Source organism: Falco rusticolus, chromosome 6 (genome assembly GCF_015220075.1).
Source record: "Falco rusticolus isolate bFalRus1 chromosome 6, bFalRus1.pri, whole genome shotgun sequence".
NCBI lineage: Eukaryota > Metazoa > Chordata > Aves > Falconiformes > Falconidae > Falco > Falco rusticolus.
In genome coordinates, this window is record NC_051192.1 from 17,794,720 (window position 1) to 17,808,862 (window position 14,143).

At 51.7% G+C, this 14,143-nt stretch overlaps 1 protein-coding gene across 14 annotated transcripts in view; it reads right to left on the reverse strand.

Annotated features, from left to right (window-relative positions):
- Nucleotides 1-14,143, reverse strand: part of OTOF (otoferlin) — a 115,928-nt gene that overhangs the window by 14,692 nt on the left and 87,093 nt on the right. For 4 of the 14 annotated variants that reach the window (XM_037392727.1, XM_037392724.1, XM_037392734.1 and 1 more), the window contains 14 exons: nucleotides 13,862-13,952; nucleotides 12,903-13,019; nucleotides 11,574-11,726; nucleotides 10,906-11,095; nucleotides 10,383-10,507; nucleotides 9,672-9,806; nucleotides 8,897-9,058; nucleotides 7,360-7,479; nucleotides 6,044-6,205; nucleotides 5,586-5,748; nucleotides 4,534-4,664; nucleotides 2,968-2,997; nucleotides 1,674-1,811; nucleotides 1,194-1,260 (listed from right to left, as the gene is read on the reverse strand). In XM_037392727.1, coding sequence (XP_037248624.1) covers nucleotides 1,194-1,260; nucleotides 1,674-1,811; nucleotides 2,968-2,997; nucleotides 4,534-4,664; nucleotides 5,586-5,748; nucleotides 6,044-6,205; nucleotides 7,360-7,479; nucleotides 8,897-9,058; nucleotides 9,672-9,806; nucleotides 10,383-10,507; nucleotides 10,906-11,095; nucleotides 11,574-11,726; nucleotides 12,903-13,019; nucleotides 13,862-13,952 — 1,784 coding nt within the window. The remainder of the gene's footprint in view (nucleotides 1-1,193; nucleotides 1,261-1,673; nucleotides 1,812-2,967; nucleotides 2,998-4,533; nucleotides 4,665-5,585; nucleotides 5,749-6,043; nucleotides 6,206-7,359; nucleotides 7,480-8,896; nucleotides 9,059-9,671; nucleotides 9,807-10,382; nucleotides 10,508-10,905; nucleotides 11,096-11,573; nucleotides 11,727-12,902; nucleotides 13,020-13,861; nucleotides 13,953-14,143) is intronic. The other 10 variants (XM_037392732.1, XM_037392731.1, XM_037392738.1 and 7 more) reach the window with 5 other exon arrangements.

Sequence of the window (14,143 nt, forward strand, 5' to 3'; positions counted from 1 at the left end):
TAGGGAGAAGCTACTTAGAGCTGTCTCCAAGCTTAGAAAGATCTGGACTCATCTTTCTCATCATACGAAGACTAGTCTTCCAAAAGAAACTAGGTTCTGTATTTTTCTCAGCTGATGGATTTTGCATTGCCCAGGCATGACAGCAATGTGCTGTCATGGGGACATGGAACATATGGAGAACAGAGGTGAAAGTCCTCAGGGAAACCTGTCTAAGCCCCGCTGGTGGGACTGGCAAGGAGCCTCTAGGCTGCATATGGACAAAGTCACCCTTGACCAACATGTCCCAACTCACCGGTATTCTTGGCCCACATCACTTGTGGTACAAAATCCATCTTGCCCAACTTTAGATATCTGCAACACCCCATCTGAGCTACAGACCCCTGACTTCTGTCAGAGAAAAATGCATTTAGGGCACAATTCATCTTATCGTAACAGTGTTGAAAGTAGGTCAGAGAACTTGCCCTAAAAATGCCTATTTTTCTTCAGTGCCTGTGGTAGAACAGCAGGCCAGGAGACCCCTACATGCAGGTAAAAGCAGTCAGATTAGATAAATCCCAGACCTTTTATCTGGTTCAATCCTCCTTTGTAAAACTGGAGCAAAATTAAAAAAATAATAATTTAAAGTCTCTTGCACAATGAGGATGGAAAACCCTATGAAGGTGATCTACAAGTTTCTGTTACTTGTGTGCTCAATGGACTTCAAGCACACAGTCCTGCACGGCCAAAGCGACAGGACTTTTAATGACATACTGACTTGTGATTGCACAAGAATGTCATAGAATCATAGAACATCTCAAGTTGGAAGGGACACATCAGGATCATCGAGTCCAACTCCCTGCTCCTCACAGGACTACCTAAAACCCAACCATGATGTCCTCTGACAATAACACAGATCCTGGTCAGTAGTCTGCATTACTTGCATGTGGTCTTCCTGCCAGCAGAGATGGGTCAGAGGCTGCCAGAATACCATGCTCTGGTTTGAGGTCAGCTGGCATTAGCATGTTAACCCAATGCAGCCCACACCAGGCCTGCATTCACAGGAATTTTTTCTGCATGGGGATATACAACATGCTGCGAGCACCCGGTTTGGCAGGACAGCAGCAGCAGGCTCTGAAAGGGATGCCCAAGCACTGAAAATTGTCCTGGTCCCACCTTTCTCTGCCATGCTCCCCTCCCGTTCGCATCCTGCTTACCCTCTGCAATGTCCACTTCCTCCTTCTCCTCCGCTTCTGCTGCAGCTGCTTCCTGCTGCCGGAGTTGCTGGGGGAGAAACAAAGGGAAGAGGAGGGGGGTGTTGTGCTGAGGTCTCTGCTCACTGGAAATGCCTAACTCAGGGTGACAGCTCTCTCTTCCCATCTCAGCTGCGAGCGAGGTTCTGGCAGTGCTGGAGAAATCAAAGTTGCTCAGCGCAGCCTACAGCACTGATGCTGTTAAATACCTGTATCCCAGTACAAACCAGCCACAAAGTCCACCTGGAGTGTACTCAAGGAAGAGGAATCCTGCTTGGTTCTTCCAGGTAAAGAAAAAAACTTTTGCCAACAGTCAGGCAAGGTTAGCACAGAAAGCAGCACAGCCCCAAGCCTTTGGAAGTAGCTGGAAATAGATGAGACCTCACAGGCAGGAAACATTTTCCTTTTCCCTACTACATCATCCCTCCTCTGCTCTGCACCCACCTCCTTCATCGTCTCAATTGAAGCAAAATACTTGGACCACCAGTCCAGCATACTCTCGTCCACCTCCTCCTCTTCTAGTCCCTCATCTTCTCCTCCTTTCTTCTTCTTTTTCTTTTTCTCCTTCTCTTCCTCAGACTGCTGGGACAAAGGAAGCAAAGACAGAGAAGAAGAGAGAGCAGATGAAAGTCAAATGTCTCTTCAAGCACAAAGGTGGTGGGTGAAGCGTCCAAGAAAGCAGAACCCTCCAGAGTGGGTGGCCTCATTAGCACTGTCCCCCTTTTACAGCCAGACATTGAGGCACAGAGCAGCAAAGCAAGATCACAGAACGGGTTAGGTTGGAAGGGACCTTAAAGACCATGCAGCTCCCACACCCCCTGCCACGGGCAGGGACCCCTTCCACCAGCCCAGGCTGCCCCCAGCCCCGTCCAGCCTGGCCTTGAGCCCTGCCAGGGATGGGGCACCCACAGCTGCTCTGGGCAGCCTGGGCCAGCGCCTCGCTGCCCTCACAGGGAAGAATTTCTTCCTCATCTCTCATCTCCATCTCCCCTCTCTCAGGTAAAGCCATTCCCCCGTGTCCCATCGCCACCTGCCCTTGCCCAAAGCCCCTCCCCAGCTTTCTTGCCGGCCCCTTTAGGCACTGGCAGGTGCTCTAAGGTCTCCCCGCAGCCTTCTCCTCCCCAGACTGAGCCACCCCAGCTCTCCCAGCCTGTCTCCACAGCAGAGCTGCTCCAGCCCCTGAGCATCTCCCTGGCCTCCTCTGGCCCCACTCCAGCAGGTCCATGTTCTTCTTATTTGGGGGCCCCAGAGCCGAACACCCAAGGCTCTAGAGAGATGCAGCATCAGAGTCCTGAGACATCTCCTTTCCATCATCCCTTTCATCCATGCATTTCCCAGGCTACAGCACCTGGATTGTACTTGGTAACAGTCCTCCCTCTTCCCAGTGAAGTACCCTGGGTCTTCTTCTTGGTACAATAAAGTCATTTGCAATTGATATCTGGTTGTGGTGGGAATAATCTGCATCTCGCCCACGGGGTGCTGTCTGTTCTGCTCCTCCTGGGACAGCTGGGCTGAAAAGTGCTGGCCCAGAAGAGCTTCCCAGTCTGCAGGAACCAGGCCATTGCCATATCTGCTGGTGAGACAGCACTGTTCTGTCTCTGCTTCAGGATGATGGGGAGTAGGACCCTGCCTATCTTGGGGTTGGTGAGGATGCACGGTCCATTGAAAACCACACAAAAGGGTGGGATAGGGAGTGGAGGGGTTAGGAGCAGGGATGAAGAGCAGATCCATCACTTACCACATCCACCTTCACCACTGCATCGGAGTTCTGTCACCCGGGGCGGAAGGGAACAGGGAGAGGGAGAGCAGGTTAGCAGCGCAGCCTCGGCCGAGTACAAATGCACACTGGCACATGCATGTGTTAGAAGTCACAGAAAGCTCCCCAGCGATGAAGGAACCAAACACCTTGAATGAAGAGCCCTGGCTGGGAAAGCTCTGACACACCAAACCCATCTCCATGGGGGATATGTCTCTCTGACATATCCCCCATGAACCACAGTCCCAGACAGCGAGGGACTGGGTCTGGAAAGATACTTTGACCTTCAGCATGGATAACATCTCTCTGCTCTCTTGGAGCTCTTCTTGTCTACCTAGGACAGTCTGAAACCTACTGGGGTTGATTTCAAGAAGCATGTGGATGCTGGGGCATTCCAGACGTATGAACACGTATCCTGTAGCTCCCGCAGAATGAAGCTGTGTGAGCAGATGTACATGATACAGCCCATACCAGGAACTCTACGTATAGGTCCATATGTGAAAGCACCTTGTTAGGGTGTGTATGTATCTGTCCACGAGTGCTTGTGAGGCTTTGTATGTGCCGTAGCCTTTCTGTTAATGCGCACATGCGAGGGGCCATGCATATCTGGAGCCTACAACATGCCTGTAGGCACATGTACGCACATGTGCTGCTTGTCTGGGGGTTGTGTGCGCACATTGCTGCAGAGGGCCTCCTGCAAAAAGAAATCTGTTTCTTTTTTGTGGAAGCTCTGGAGCAGAAGGGTATGAGGAGGAGCTGAAATTCCTGTTCTGGGCAAGAAAATGGGCGCAGGCACATTCAGTGTGTGAACAAAGCCCATTGCCTCCGGGACACATTGCCTGCCCAGTGCATACAGTGCCAAGTTTTCAGGGCCAGCACAACCGGTCTAAAGAGCTTTGGCTGCCTCAGACTGACTCTGTGTGCCTGGATCAGCTCCATGCTATGCACATCTGCCATGTCCCGTACAGCTCAGACTTGCTGTACAGCGGCTGTGCAGCGACACAGCACTAACCAGCCATCTGGGCTGCTAGATGGGCATTTCAGAGAGGTGAACAGGCATTTCAAAGAGCTGACGTAGCCATCTGAATATCTCAAATCTATTGTAAAAAGGAAAAAGTACTGGGGAAATGTGTGTGACCCTGGCTGCTTGCAGGGACTGCATAGCGTGCAGTGCTTCCAAAGGGCAGGATCACTGCAGCTATGCAGATGGGGAACTTCTGATGGGTCACTTGTGTCTGCATTGGTCACAGACAGGGATAGGGTTGTGCTAATTCCCATATGACTGTTTTTGAAGGAAAATGTAAAGCTGTCTAATTTGCATAGCCCAGGACAGTCCTTGTCTGGGCAGCAAGCACCAGCTAATTTCAGCCAGGACAGAAAGAGGCCAGTTTGTAGCACTGACAATGACCCAAGGCCCTTCATTTCAGGCATCAGCCCATCTCCATGTTCAGCAGGACAAGGCAGCCTCTGTCTGGGTGGAAGCCCTCAGAGACTGGCAATTCAGCAAGGAAAGAGATGCTAAAGCGATGCAGACATATGGATACTCACAGCATCCAGCTTCACCATCGTCTCCATCTTCTTGATGGGAACTTCAGGTTCCATATTGACAACAATCTCCCCTGTGGGGCGAGAGCGATGGGCCCTGTTGGTCATTGCCAGATAGCCATTGAGGTGCTTAGCTGGACAGAGGACAGAGAAAGAGAAAGAACAAGAGAGAAGGATCGTGTAAAGGAGAAACTGAGAGCTCAGGTGAGATCCTCCAGGGTTCATGCAGGAGCAAGATGTGACCACCTTGTTCAGAGAAAAGCGACAGTGGAAATGAGCACAGACCCTTATGGCATGGTTAAAAACCCCTTCCATAGCAAAGGAAAGCAGATGATGAGAAAAGATTGGGGTTTTTCACCTGCAGAAGAGGCAGAGAAGGTGATTGCCCTGGAAATATCAGCTGGCACAAACACAACCACAGGTCCAGACCTCTGGCTGGAACCAGGGATGGCCCTTGGCAATCCCCCCACAGATCTCCTGTCCCTGCCCAGCCAAGAGTGCCTCCACTTCCACCAAGGACTGGGAGGAGCTGAGTAATTTCAGTGGTTCATCAAGCTCTCAGCTGCTGTGTTGGGTGCAGGACAAGTGGGTTTGTGATGTTGTTTTCTGTGGGTGTGGATAGATGGGGTAGTGGTTGGGACTGAGAGGGTGGCCTCAGTATGTAGCTTTCTAGTCTTTACTCAGATAGTAGCAGCAGCAGGCACCAAGCATGGCAAATTCAATTCCCAGTCTTGAGGAACATTTGGGGAGTCTAGACAGTCATGAAGCCACAGAGATGTCAGAGGTGAAACAGTCTTTCTTGTCTTACAGGTATCTGGGGGAGCATGGGGTTATCACAGTGAGACCCACAGACCATAAAAAAGCCAAAGGGGAATCATGGCCTCACACCTTGTAGCTTCTCACCCCCTTGGCCCAAACCCACAAGCATGGTTTGCTTAACCAACAAGCAGGCAATATCCCATAATCCTTACAACCCTCTCCCCATCTCCTCCTCCATGCGCAATACCCCACCAATGACCCACACCAGCCAGGTCCCCATGGCCCAAGCCTGGTACCTGTCATATTCCATTGCTGGGCTTTCTTATCTGGTGGGCGGTAGATGAACTTTCGGAGGGAGCTGACAGCGTGGGACCCCACCAGGGTGTAACGCCCAAAAGCCCGGCAGTCCACCACCCGGATGTTGAGTGGTGGGTGGAGCAGCTCATTTTCTGGGAGGTCCTGGGAAGCAAAGTGTGCTGGTTATCAAGGGCTGGGTGTGGGCTGTGGAATATCTGCTTGGGTGGTTGGAAAGCCCAGTAGGGACTAAAACAGGGATCATGCTGGAGGAAGAGGTCTAGAGCAGCTCCAGTAAAGCATGGCTTGGGAATCCTCAGGGAAAGACCATCACTAACTGGGATGGTGCACACGTCCTCCATTGCTGTGGGGAAACTGAAACAGGGGGCTAGAGGCCATGGTTTGGGCTCCAGAAAAACGGGTTTCAGCTGAGGGCTCAGAGGGAAGAGGAAACACTCACCACTTCAAACCACTTGACCAAAGTGCTGAAGTTGGGGTTTTTCTTGTAGTTCTGGATAAGGGATGACTGGACCCCCTTCCCAGCACACTCAATGTCCACACGGGGCCGGTCCACCTGGGCCAGGTTCACTCTCTTTAGATCTCTGAGCCCCCAAAACAAGATCTAGGGCAGGAGGAGGAGAAGGAAGAACATAAATATGAGAGGGACTGCTCCTGGCTGGAGCCAGGCTGGAATCAAAGGAGTTGGTTCACTGTATCTTCCAGGAGCAAGGAACCTACTGCAAGTGTCATTGCCTGGGCAGTAGTGGATCCCTGAGGCATCTTCTCTTCCTCCACATGACTCAGGGCTGTAGCACAATCTCTTTCTGCCACCCCACACCTGATCTACAGCAGCTTAAGATCTCCAGCCTGCTGCCTTTGACACTCCCTTTTCTGCCTTTGCAGCCTTTTTCTGCCATGCGACTCCATAGAGCAGGACTAGACCAGCTTGGTCCATCCACAGTGGCTCTTGATTCAGCACCAGCATTGTTTTGTCAAAACGGTATCAGTATCACTGGGGAAACTTCCCTCTCCCTTCCTGAGAGAATAGACTTCCACCTATTATAGGGTGGAAGTCTATAGGGTAAATAGATCGAAATTTACCCTAAACTGAAATTTTTCCACCTCCTGATTTTCTGTGGGTGCGTTAACCTTGCCTGTCAGAGGAATACAATTTGTTTGACTAGATGCAAACGTGTGGAAGATCAGGAGCTAGGACCCCTTTAGAGACCTTGAGATGTGGTCAGCAGCATCTCACCTGAGCAGAGACACCTACAGCCATGGGTGAATTGTGCACTGAACATTGCTGACTGTATTGCCTGGATCACCAGCTTCTACCAAGTCAACCAAGGGAAAGAGACCCGGATGGGATGTATCACCCTTTAGATATCTACAGGTACATGAGAGGCACCCCATCCTTGATGCCTGAGATTGGTGGGATGCAGCCTACCTGATCTATGTGACAGCTTTGGGTGGAAATTACATGGGTCTCTCTAAGGCGCCCTGCACTACATCTCAGCCCAAGTGCCATCCACTTGCTACAGTGCTCACATTTAAGATGGCAAGGAGTGATCCAGTGTCCTGTTCTTTTAGGGCTGCTGCAGCCCTGCTCCCTGTGTAGCCAGTACAGGCAGATCCTTCCAGTGCAGACACCTGGTCTTAGTGCCCAGCTAGCCATCCAAGCCTCAGAGATCCCTCCTGGCCTTCAAACACCCATGGACAGCCTCTCCTGCCCCATGCAACACTGAACATTGACATCTGGTGCTCCAAGGCAGTTACCTCCACTCTGTATTTACTCAGCACTGGCCGAATCCCCAGTGGTACTGGCAGGATGGGGCCCCGGTCCATGTCTGTGGGGCCGTCAATTGGGGGCAGGTCTGACTTTCCCCCAGGACCAATCTGGAAGAGATGCAGTGTGGATTAGGGTCTGTTCCTTTGAGCCGGTGCTCAGCTGCTGGGAAGCAATTTTTTGTCAGTCTCGGCTGTAACTGGCACACCCTGGCCTCATGCACTGTGTCTGTGGTGTCTCAGAGGGTGCAGGAACAACAAGGGCTGCTGAGCACCCAGCTGACTGTACGGTGCAGATACTTTGGGAAAAGGCACACACGTGAGCAGAAGGTGCTGGGCAGAGCTGTGCTGCTGCACAGGAAAGACCCAGCAGCAAAGCAAACTTCTCAGCCCACCAACGTACCCCAGCCCCAGGGCTGTCCCTTTTCTTCCTGCAGGGAGTTGCATCTGCCTGGGCTGAGTGCGCAGAGATGCAGAAATGGCCTGAGAGCTCAGCCCAGGAGCAGGTTTCAGGTCCCATTTCAAACCCAGGGTATGAAGGAGAGCAAATATCCCATGTAAGCTTTTTCCTAGAGAAACCACCCCATTGCAAGGAAAGCTGGAGGAAGAAAGGGTTTGGATGAGCACCTGCCCTGGCAGACAAAGGAGATGGGAAAAGCACCTTGGGGAGTGGGACAGCAGGTTCAGCAGCTGCCTGCAAGGCTGCCCTGATCTCGCCACTACCATAGGGCACCTGAGGACATTGCAGACAGACAGGCATGTAAAGCAAAGTCTCCTTTGAAATAAAGGAGGACTCAGAGGTGGAGGGAGCACATGGTCCCCAAGGGTCCACCTCCCCAGGCACTGCCTGCTCCCGGCAAGCACAGATGCCAGCCTTGGGACCACTGCTCCTGGCTGGTGCCCAGCTACATTAGAGACGTCTGCGGCAGGTTGGCCCTTGCACACCCAAACCCACCAGCACAGTGCTGAGTTTGCTGGGGACTCTCTTTTTTCAGCTGGGACATCTCACACTCCCTGCACACCAGGAGACCACTGAGACACATCCATACAAACACAAATTTCAGTGTATGGGAAAGGAGGCACAAAAGCAGGAGAGTTTCTCTCTGCTACCTCCTCACAGACCAAAAGGCTAAAATTTCACCGTATTCCTGAGATGATGCTATGAATTCACACCCTTTTTTCCTGAGACCTTCAAATTGGCACCTCCAAGAACTCAAGAACTTCCATTGGCATCGCCCATATCCTGGTGATGATAGAGTCTGGGCTAACATAATGATTTAGGCAGGGTGTCCTGTTCAGCAGGGTGCCTGGGACTCATGACACATCCTGACCAGTGTAACTGGGCAGGAGCTTCCTTCTCACTGGGTTAGCAGCTGTGCTAAACCCTTCTAGTCTTTCTAGGATGTATGTGCTACCTGCTATTTGCAGCAGCTAAGATACATAAGCATGGGTTAAGCCTTGCTGCTTTGCAAACCTCCAACCCATCCTTTCCCTCCCTCGGTCTGAGGTGGCTTTGGCCAGCTGGTACCTGGAGCAGCTCGAAGGCAGCCAGCAGGTCACCTGCTGTGGAATTGCCCCGGTAGATCTGGTAGTACTCCAGCTGCGGGGGGAAGCGCGGGGGACAGTAGTGCTCATCTGACATCTTCACCACCGGTTTGGCAAAGGTGCGGCCCATGAAGTCAGCTCTGCCCTGGACAGGCAAAGAGAACATTTGGGTTTGCTTACCCAACGTGAGCCCCACATCGTGATCAGAACAGGACCAGCCCACTGGGCCTGAGACACCAAAGCTCAGTGACAGCTTTCACTCCTGGCTTCTTCAAATAAGGATGCCCCATCCCTGGCAGTGTTCCAGACCAGGTTGGATCAGGCTTGTAGCAACCTGGTCTAGTGAAAGGTGTCCCTGCCCATGCCAGAGGGGTTGGAACTAGATGATCTTCAAGGTCGCTTCCCATCCAAACCATTCTATGAGTCTATGAAATAAGGTGAAGGAGGTGGCCCTGGGCTAGGACAGCAAGGAGGCAAGGGCTGAGCAGCTTTTTTAAAGGGAAAGACTCAAGTAACATCTTCTTGCCTCCAGACTCACAAAAGCTCTTGCTTAACTCTCCAAAAATAAGATATTGAGTCTGAGACCTAATGAGCAGCAGAGGCCACTCATGCCATGGGAGATGTCGGGGGGACCATCTTCCAAGGGTCAGGAGAAAAGCTGCTTCTCACATCCTCTGTACTATCCACCTTGCCTCCAACTCAGGAGTCATCACAGCATCTAAATTATAAACATTTTCCTTTGCTGGCATTCATCTTACCACTGTGTCCTGGTCATAGATCTCAATGACAATTATGGGAGGGTCATCTCGCATCTCATGAACTTCTCCATACAGCTCCACGTTGTCAAAGACCAGCAGCTGGTCCCAGGTCGGGCAAAGGGTCTCATTGAGAACCTGGAAGAATGGGAGAGAGACCTACTGCTCCAGACAGGAGCAAAGGCCCTGTGCAAGGGCAGAAGACCAGGCGCTGGTCTCAGCTGCCTGGCAGCACTAATGGGCTGCTGCACACATTTCTGGACCAGTGAGGCATAGGGTATCTCCCAAGGACTCCTCTGGAAAAAAAAAACCAACCACCAAACCCAACAGCTGGCAATCAGACAGAAATTACTCCCAGCATCCACCAAGCTTGCTAAAACTTGGCAGTCCTCAGCCTAGGAAGGGAAAGACACAAAAAACATTTCAACCTGCTCCAGTTTCCCCTAACCAGGCAGGTGAATCGCAGCCACTGGGATGCGGGGTAGCCATGTGTTGGTGCGGGGGGAACATGTCATGAAGGTGCTCCTAGGGAAGGGGCTCCTGGAGACAGTCAAGCCCCAATGCCACAGCTGTCTTCCCACCACAGGACCCCATGATCAACCTAATCCTTGATTCACTAGCAGTCACAAGACCTGTGGCAGGGGAGCAGGATGGAGAGCTGATGGGACACACAATGCCAGAGCCCAGCCCACCAGGTCAGAGGATGGTCTTTACCTCGGTGCATTGGCTTTGGGAGATGAAGAAGACTCGTGCAAAGGGGTCTGAAAGGCCACTGCTGTCGGCTGCAAATAAACTCCTGGCTTGGTACATGTGGGCTCGCAGCTGGAAAACCTGCTTCTCTGCAAGAGAGAGGGGAAGTGAGATCACCTGATATGCAACCTTGGAGCTCAGCCGTGGGGCTCAGCTTGCAGAGCGAGGTCTCAGGGGCATGCTTTTGCTCAGGGCCAGCACTGATGAAGGGTATAGACTCAAAGCATGAGTCCAAAATGGATAGGGACCTCCTTAGCATCCTGCTCACTGTGTGTGGAATGACAGCCACGAACAGGTTAGGGAAGAGAGTGCACAATTCCTACACCCCTGCTCCCCATGGGACCAGTGGGTAACCTCAAACTGGGACAAATGGAATTATTTTTCCCTTAGCTCCTGAAAGCCCTTGGTGCAAGTAGTGCCCAGCCAGGCTCCCTCCTGCCCTCTCCATGCCTTGTTCCCAGACCTGCTGGAGGCAGGTAGTTCTTACTGGTGTAAAGGAGGCTGATGGGTGGGAAGGATGGCAGGTTTTGGCCTCTGGCAGTCTTCTTCTCCTCAAAGCCACAGGGCAGGCCACTCAAGAAGTCTTTGCGCTGTTTGCTGAGGCCCAGCCACAAGTATATCTCCATCTTGGCCTGAACTGTCCAGCCAGCAGGTCCAAACCCCCTCTTCCCAGGTAGCTGGGTAGAAAGGACAGAAGAGTTTACATGGATATAGGGAAGGCCTCAGAGATTTACAGACCACCTCTGCAGCATTCAGCTCCTTTGGTGCATTGCTCTTACCACTGCCCCTTAAAACCAGGGACCCAGCCCTCATCATTTTGAATTGTGACACTACTCTGGTCATGCATTATCTTCTTCCCACCATGCTGGTTTCCTCTTTCTAAGCCAGCATCGCCTTTTGTGGCCAACTGGATCAAACATCTCTCTCCTTCCCAGACATTTCTCACTTACCAACTGGGTAAAACTAGTGTTTTACATCTCCTAGAAGCAGACTTCCATCCCTACTGGTACAGTATGGGTCTGTTCTGCCTAGTATTCAAGCCCCAGTAAAACTGGATACACAGCACACTCATCTTCATCTCCCATCCTCCCAGTCTGTCCTTCCTCCACCTCTCTCCTTTTGGCTGCTGTTCTCCCAGGAAAGACAGATCAGCACCTTGAGGAAGACTGTTTTCACTTTGGCGCAGTCCTTGCCCATCTCCTCATCCACAATGGAGTAGAGGATATCCTTGGAAGGGATGCGAGCGTAGGCAATGCGCTTGTTGTTGCTCATCATCCAGATGAAGACGTCAGGAATAGTGTGCTGAGGCTGTGAACACCAGCAAAGGGCCCTGTCGGTGTCTCAGCTCTCTCTGACCACTGAGGCATCGGCGGGGCTGGAGACCTTCTGAAGGCAAATTCAACAGATGCCACAGGAGGTGGATGTACCTATTGCTGCACTAGGGCCACTGAAATGGTTTTGAGCATCCCACTGCAGAAGCTTGTCTGCTTAAGAAAAGCTGCTCAGAGCTAAGCTCAGCAAGGTGAAGCCTAGCAGAAAAGAAACTGGGATTTAAATTTGTTCTAGCTAAAAAAATATGTATTTGGATTAGAAGAGTAAAGATTTTCCTTCTCTCTTCATTCAGTGGCCATGGGAACTGTAGGGCAGGGGCCATACCTTCATTCCTTACTATGGAAGAAGTGCCCTGTCTGTACAGGAACCATCACACCTTATAGTCTGGATTATGTTCTGCTGTGGTGAGTTACAGCCAAGGAACGCCTTGTAATGAAGGGTATGTGGTCAAGGCTGGGAGCCTGCCACAGGATGCAACAGCTACAGTTCCCATGAGGGAAAATGACCCCCGATGGCTCACCCAGTCCTAAGCTGCAAAAATATCAGCGGAATGGTGTATTTTTTCTGAAGAAAGGGAAAAAAAATTTTGCAGATAGAGCATCCCTTTGGAAATGCTCTAATATATTGGGCTATTCTCCCTTACCCATAAGCTGGAGTGAAGCAAGAATACACTGCGGCAATAAAATCAGATGGTCTGAATTCTGCAAAAGGACAGGGATTTAGCCTACAGCCATTTGAAGGGCCAGTTTAACAAACCCCTACCTAGCCAGGCTCAGAAATGGCTCCCTGCCGCTGACTTTAATGCTGTGTGGACATGTGCCACCTTCTGGTGACTGACCCCTCAGGGAATGGCATGGCCTTGCCATGGCTGAGGCTGGTAGAAATGCTTTCAACTCAGCTGCAGGAGGACCAAGCTCTGATACTGGATGGGAAGGGCTCTTAAATCTCTTTTAGCACTGACTTGTTCCAACCCAGCTGTGCACGGGCAAGCCTGGGAGGCATGGGACAATGTGTAGGCTTGGAATGACTCCCAGGATCTGTGCTACCAGGGACCTCTCCTACCTACAGCATTCGCAGAGATGTCTCCATCCCAGGCTGCTGTTGCCATGAGATGACCCAGCTAACACTGTCTCTAAGTGCTGAGGAACTCACCTCGTCCACCAAGAACCGGAGTTTCTGCAGGAAATTTTGCACCAGCTTCAGCTTGTCTTTCATGGTGTTCTTCTTCACTTGCGACCGCAGAGTCGTGGCTTGTTGCCCCATGTTCTCCTGCAGATAAAGGGGAGTGCAGGACATCATGTGAGCAAAAGAAGAATGGAGCACACAGAAGGGAGCAGCACCAGGCAGGTCCCCAGTGTTTGGGAAGGGGTGGTGAGGAGGCAGTCGTCTTAATCCCACCACGTGCATCCTGGCAATGGTACTTCTGACACCTGCCCATTAATCTTGAGATGTATGTCCCAGGAGAAAATGCAAGGGCAAAAACGATCTCCATAGGTCCCTTCCAACCCTGACCATTCTGTGATTCTGTGAAAGGTGTCACCTGTGCTTAGGGCATTCTTGGGTGGCTTCAAGCCTAGTGTTAAGGATAGTCTCTCCCTTTCTGCTGACCCTGCTGTAATTCAGCATCTGACCATTCAGAAAAGGGGATATGGAACCTTTCACATGTTAAATTCATCACTCTGTAGGATGTGGTTGGCTACAGAAGCAGGTGTCCTTGGCTGTGCCAGCTGGAGAAGCCACCTGCTCTTTGTACATCTAACTTCGGCACATCTAACTCCCCTGCAAGGAGCTAGGCTACTGCAGGATTCCCCTAAATTATTCCTTCCCAGTTTCCTTGGGTGTCTGACAGCACCATAGCCCCTCTGTACTCCCAGATTTGTTTCCAAAGCAAAGTAGAGTGTGGTGGAGGGGAGGCAGCACCATGGACCCAAGCGTCACCTGGGACCCACGCAAGACCCAGGTGGTCTTGGGCTCCTCTATTCAGAAATGAACCTCAAACCCTCAGTCCACAGAGACGGGAAATCAGCATGCCTATGGACCAAAGCTCCCCCATACAAGATCCAGCCCCTGCTTATGAATCTTCCTCCCTGCCTGGCTTGAATCCCACTTACCAGCTCCCGCATGCAGGACTTGAGTCTCTCCCGGTCCAGCCTTGTATGGGAAGAGTGGTGCTGGTCCTTGTCAGCCAGCGTCACAAAGCGTCTGGTGGAAAAGGTCAGCAGCATGAATCCCATGGGAGCCTGTGGGTTGTCCCCAAGAGGCTGTGGCAGGCTGGATCTCTGCCAGCAGCAGGGCACGTTACTGGAGGGAAACACCCTCGTCCCCCCGCAGTCTGCAAAGCAATCGTGGCCAAGCGGCCCATTTGCACCCTATGTTGAGGGCCATGCATGGGA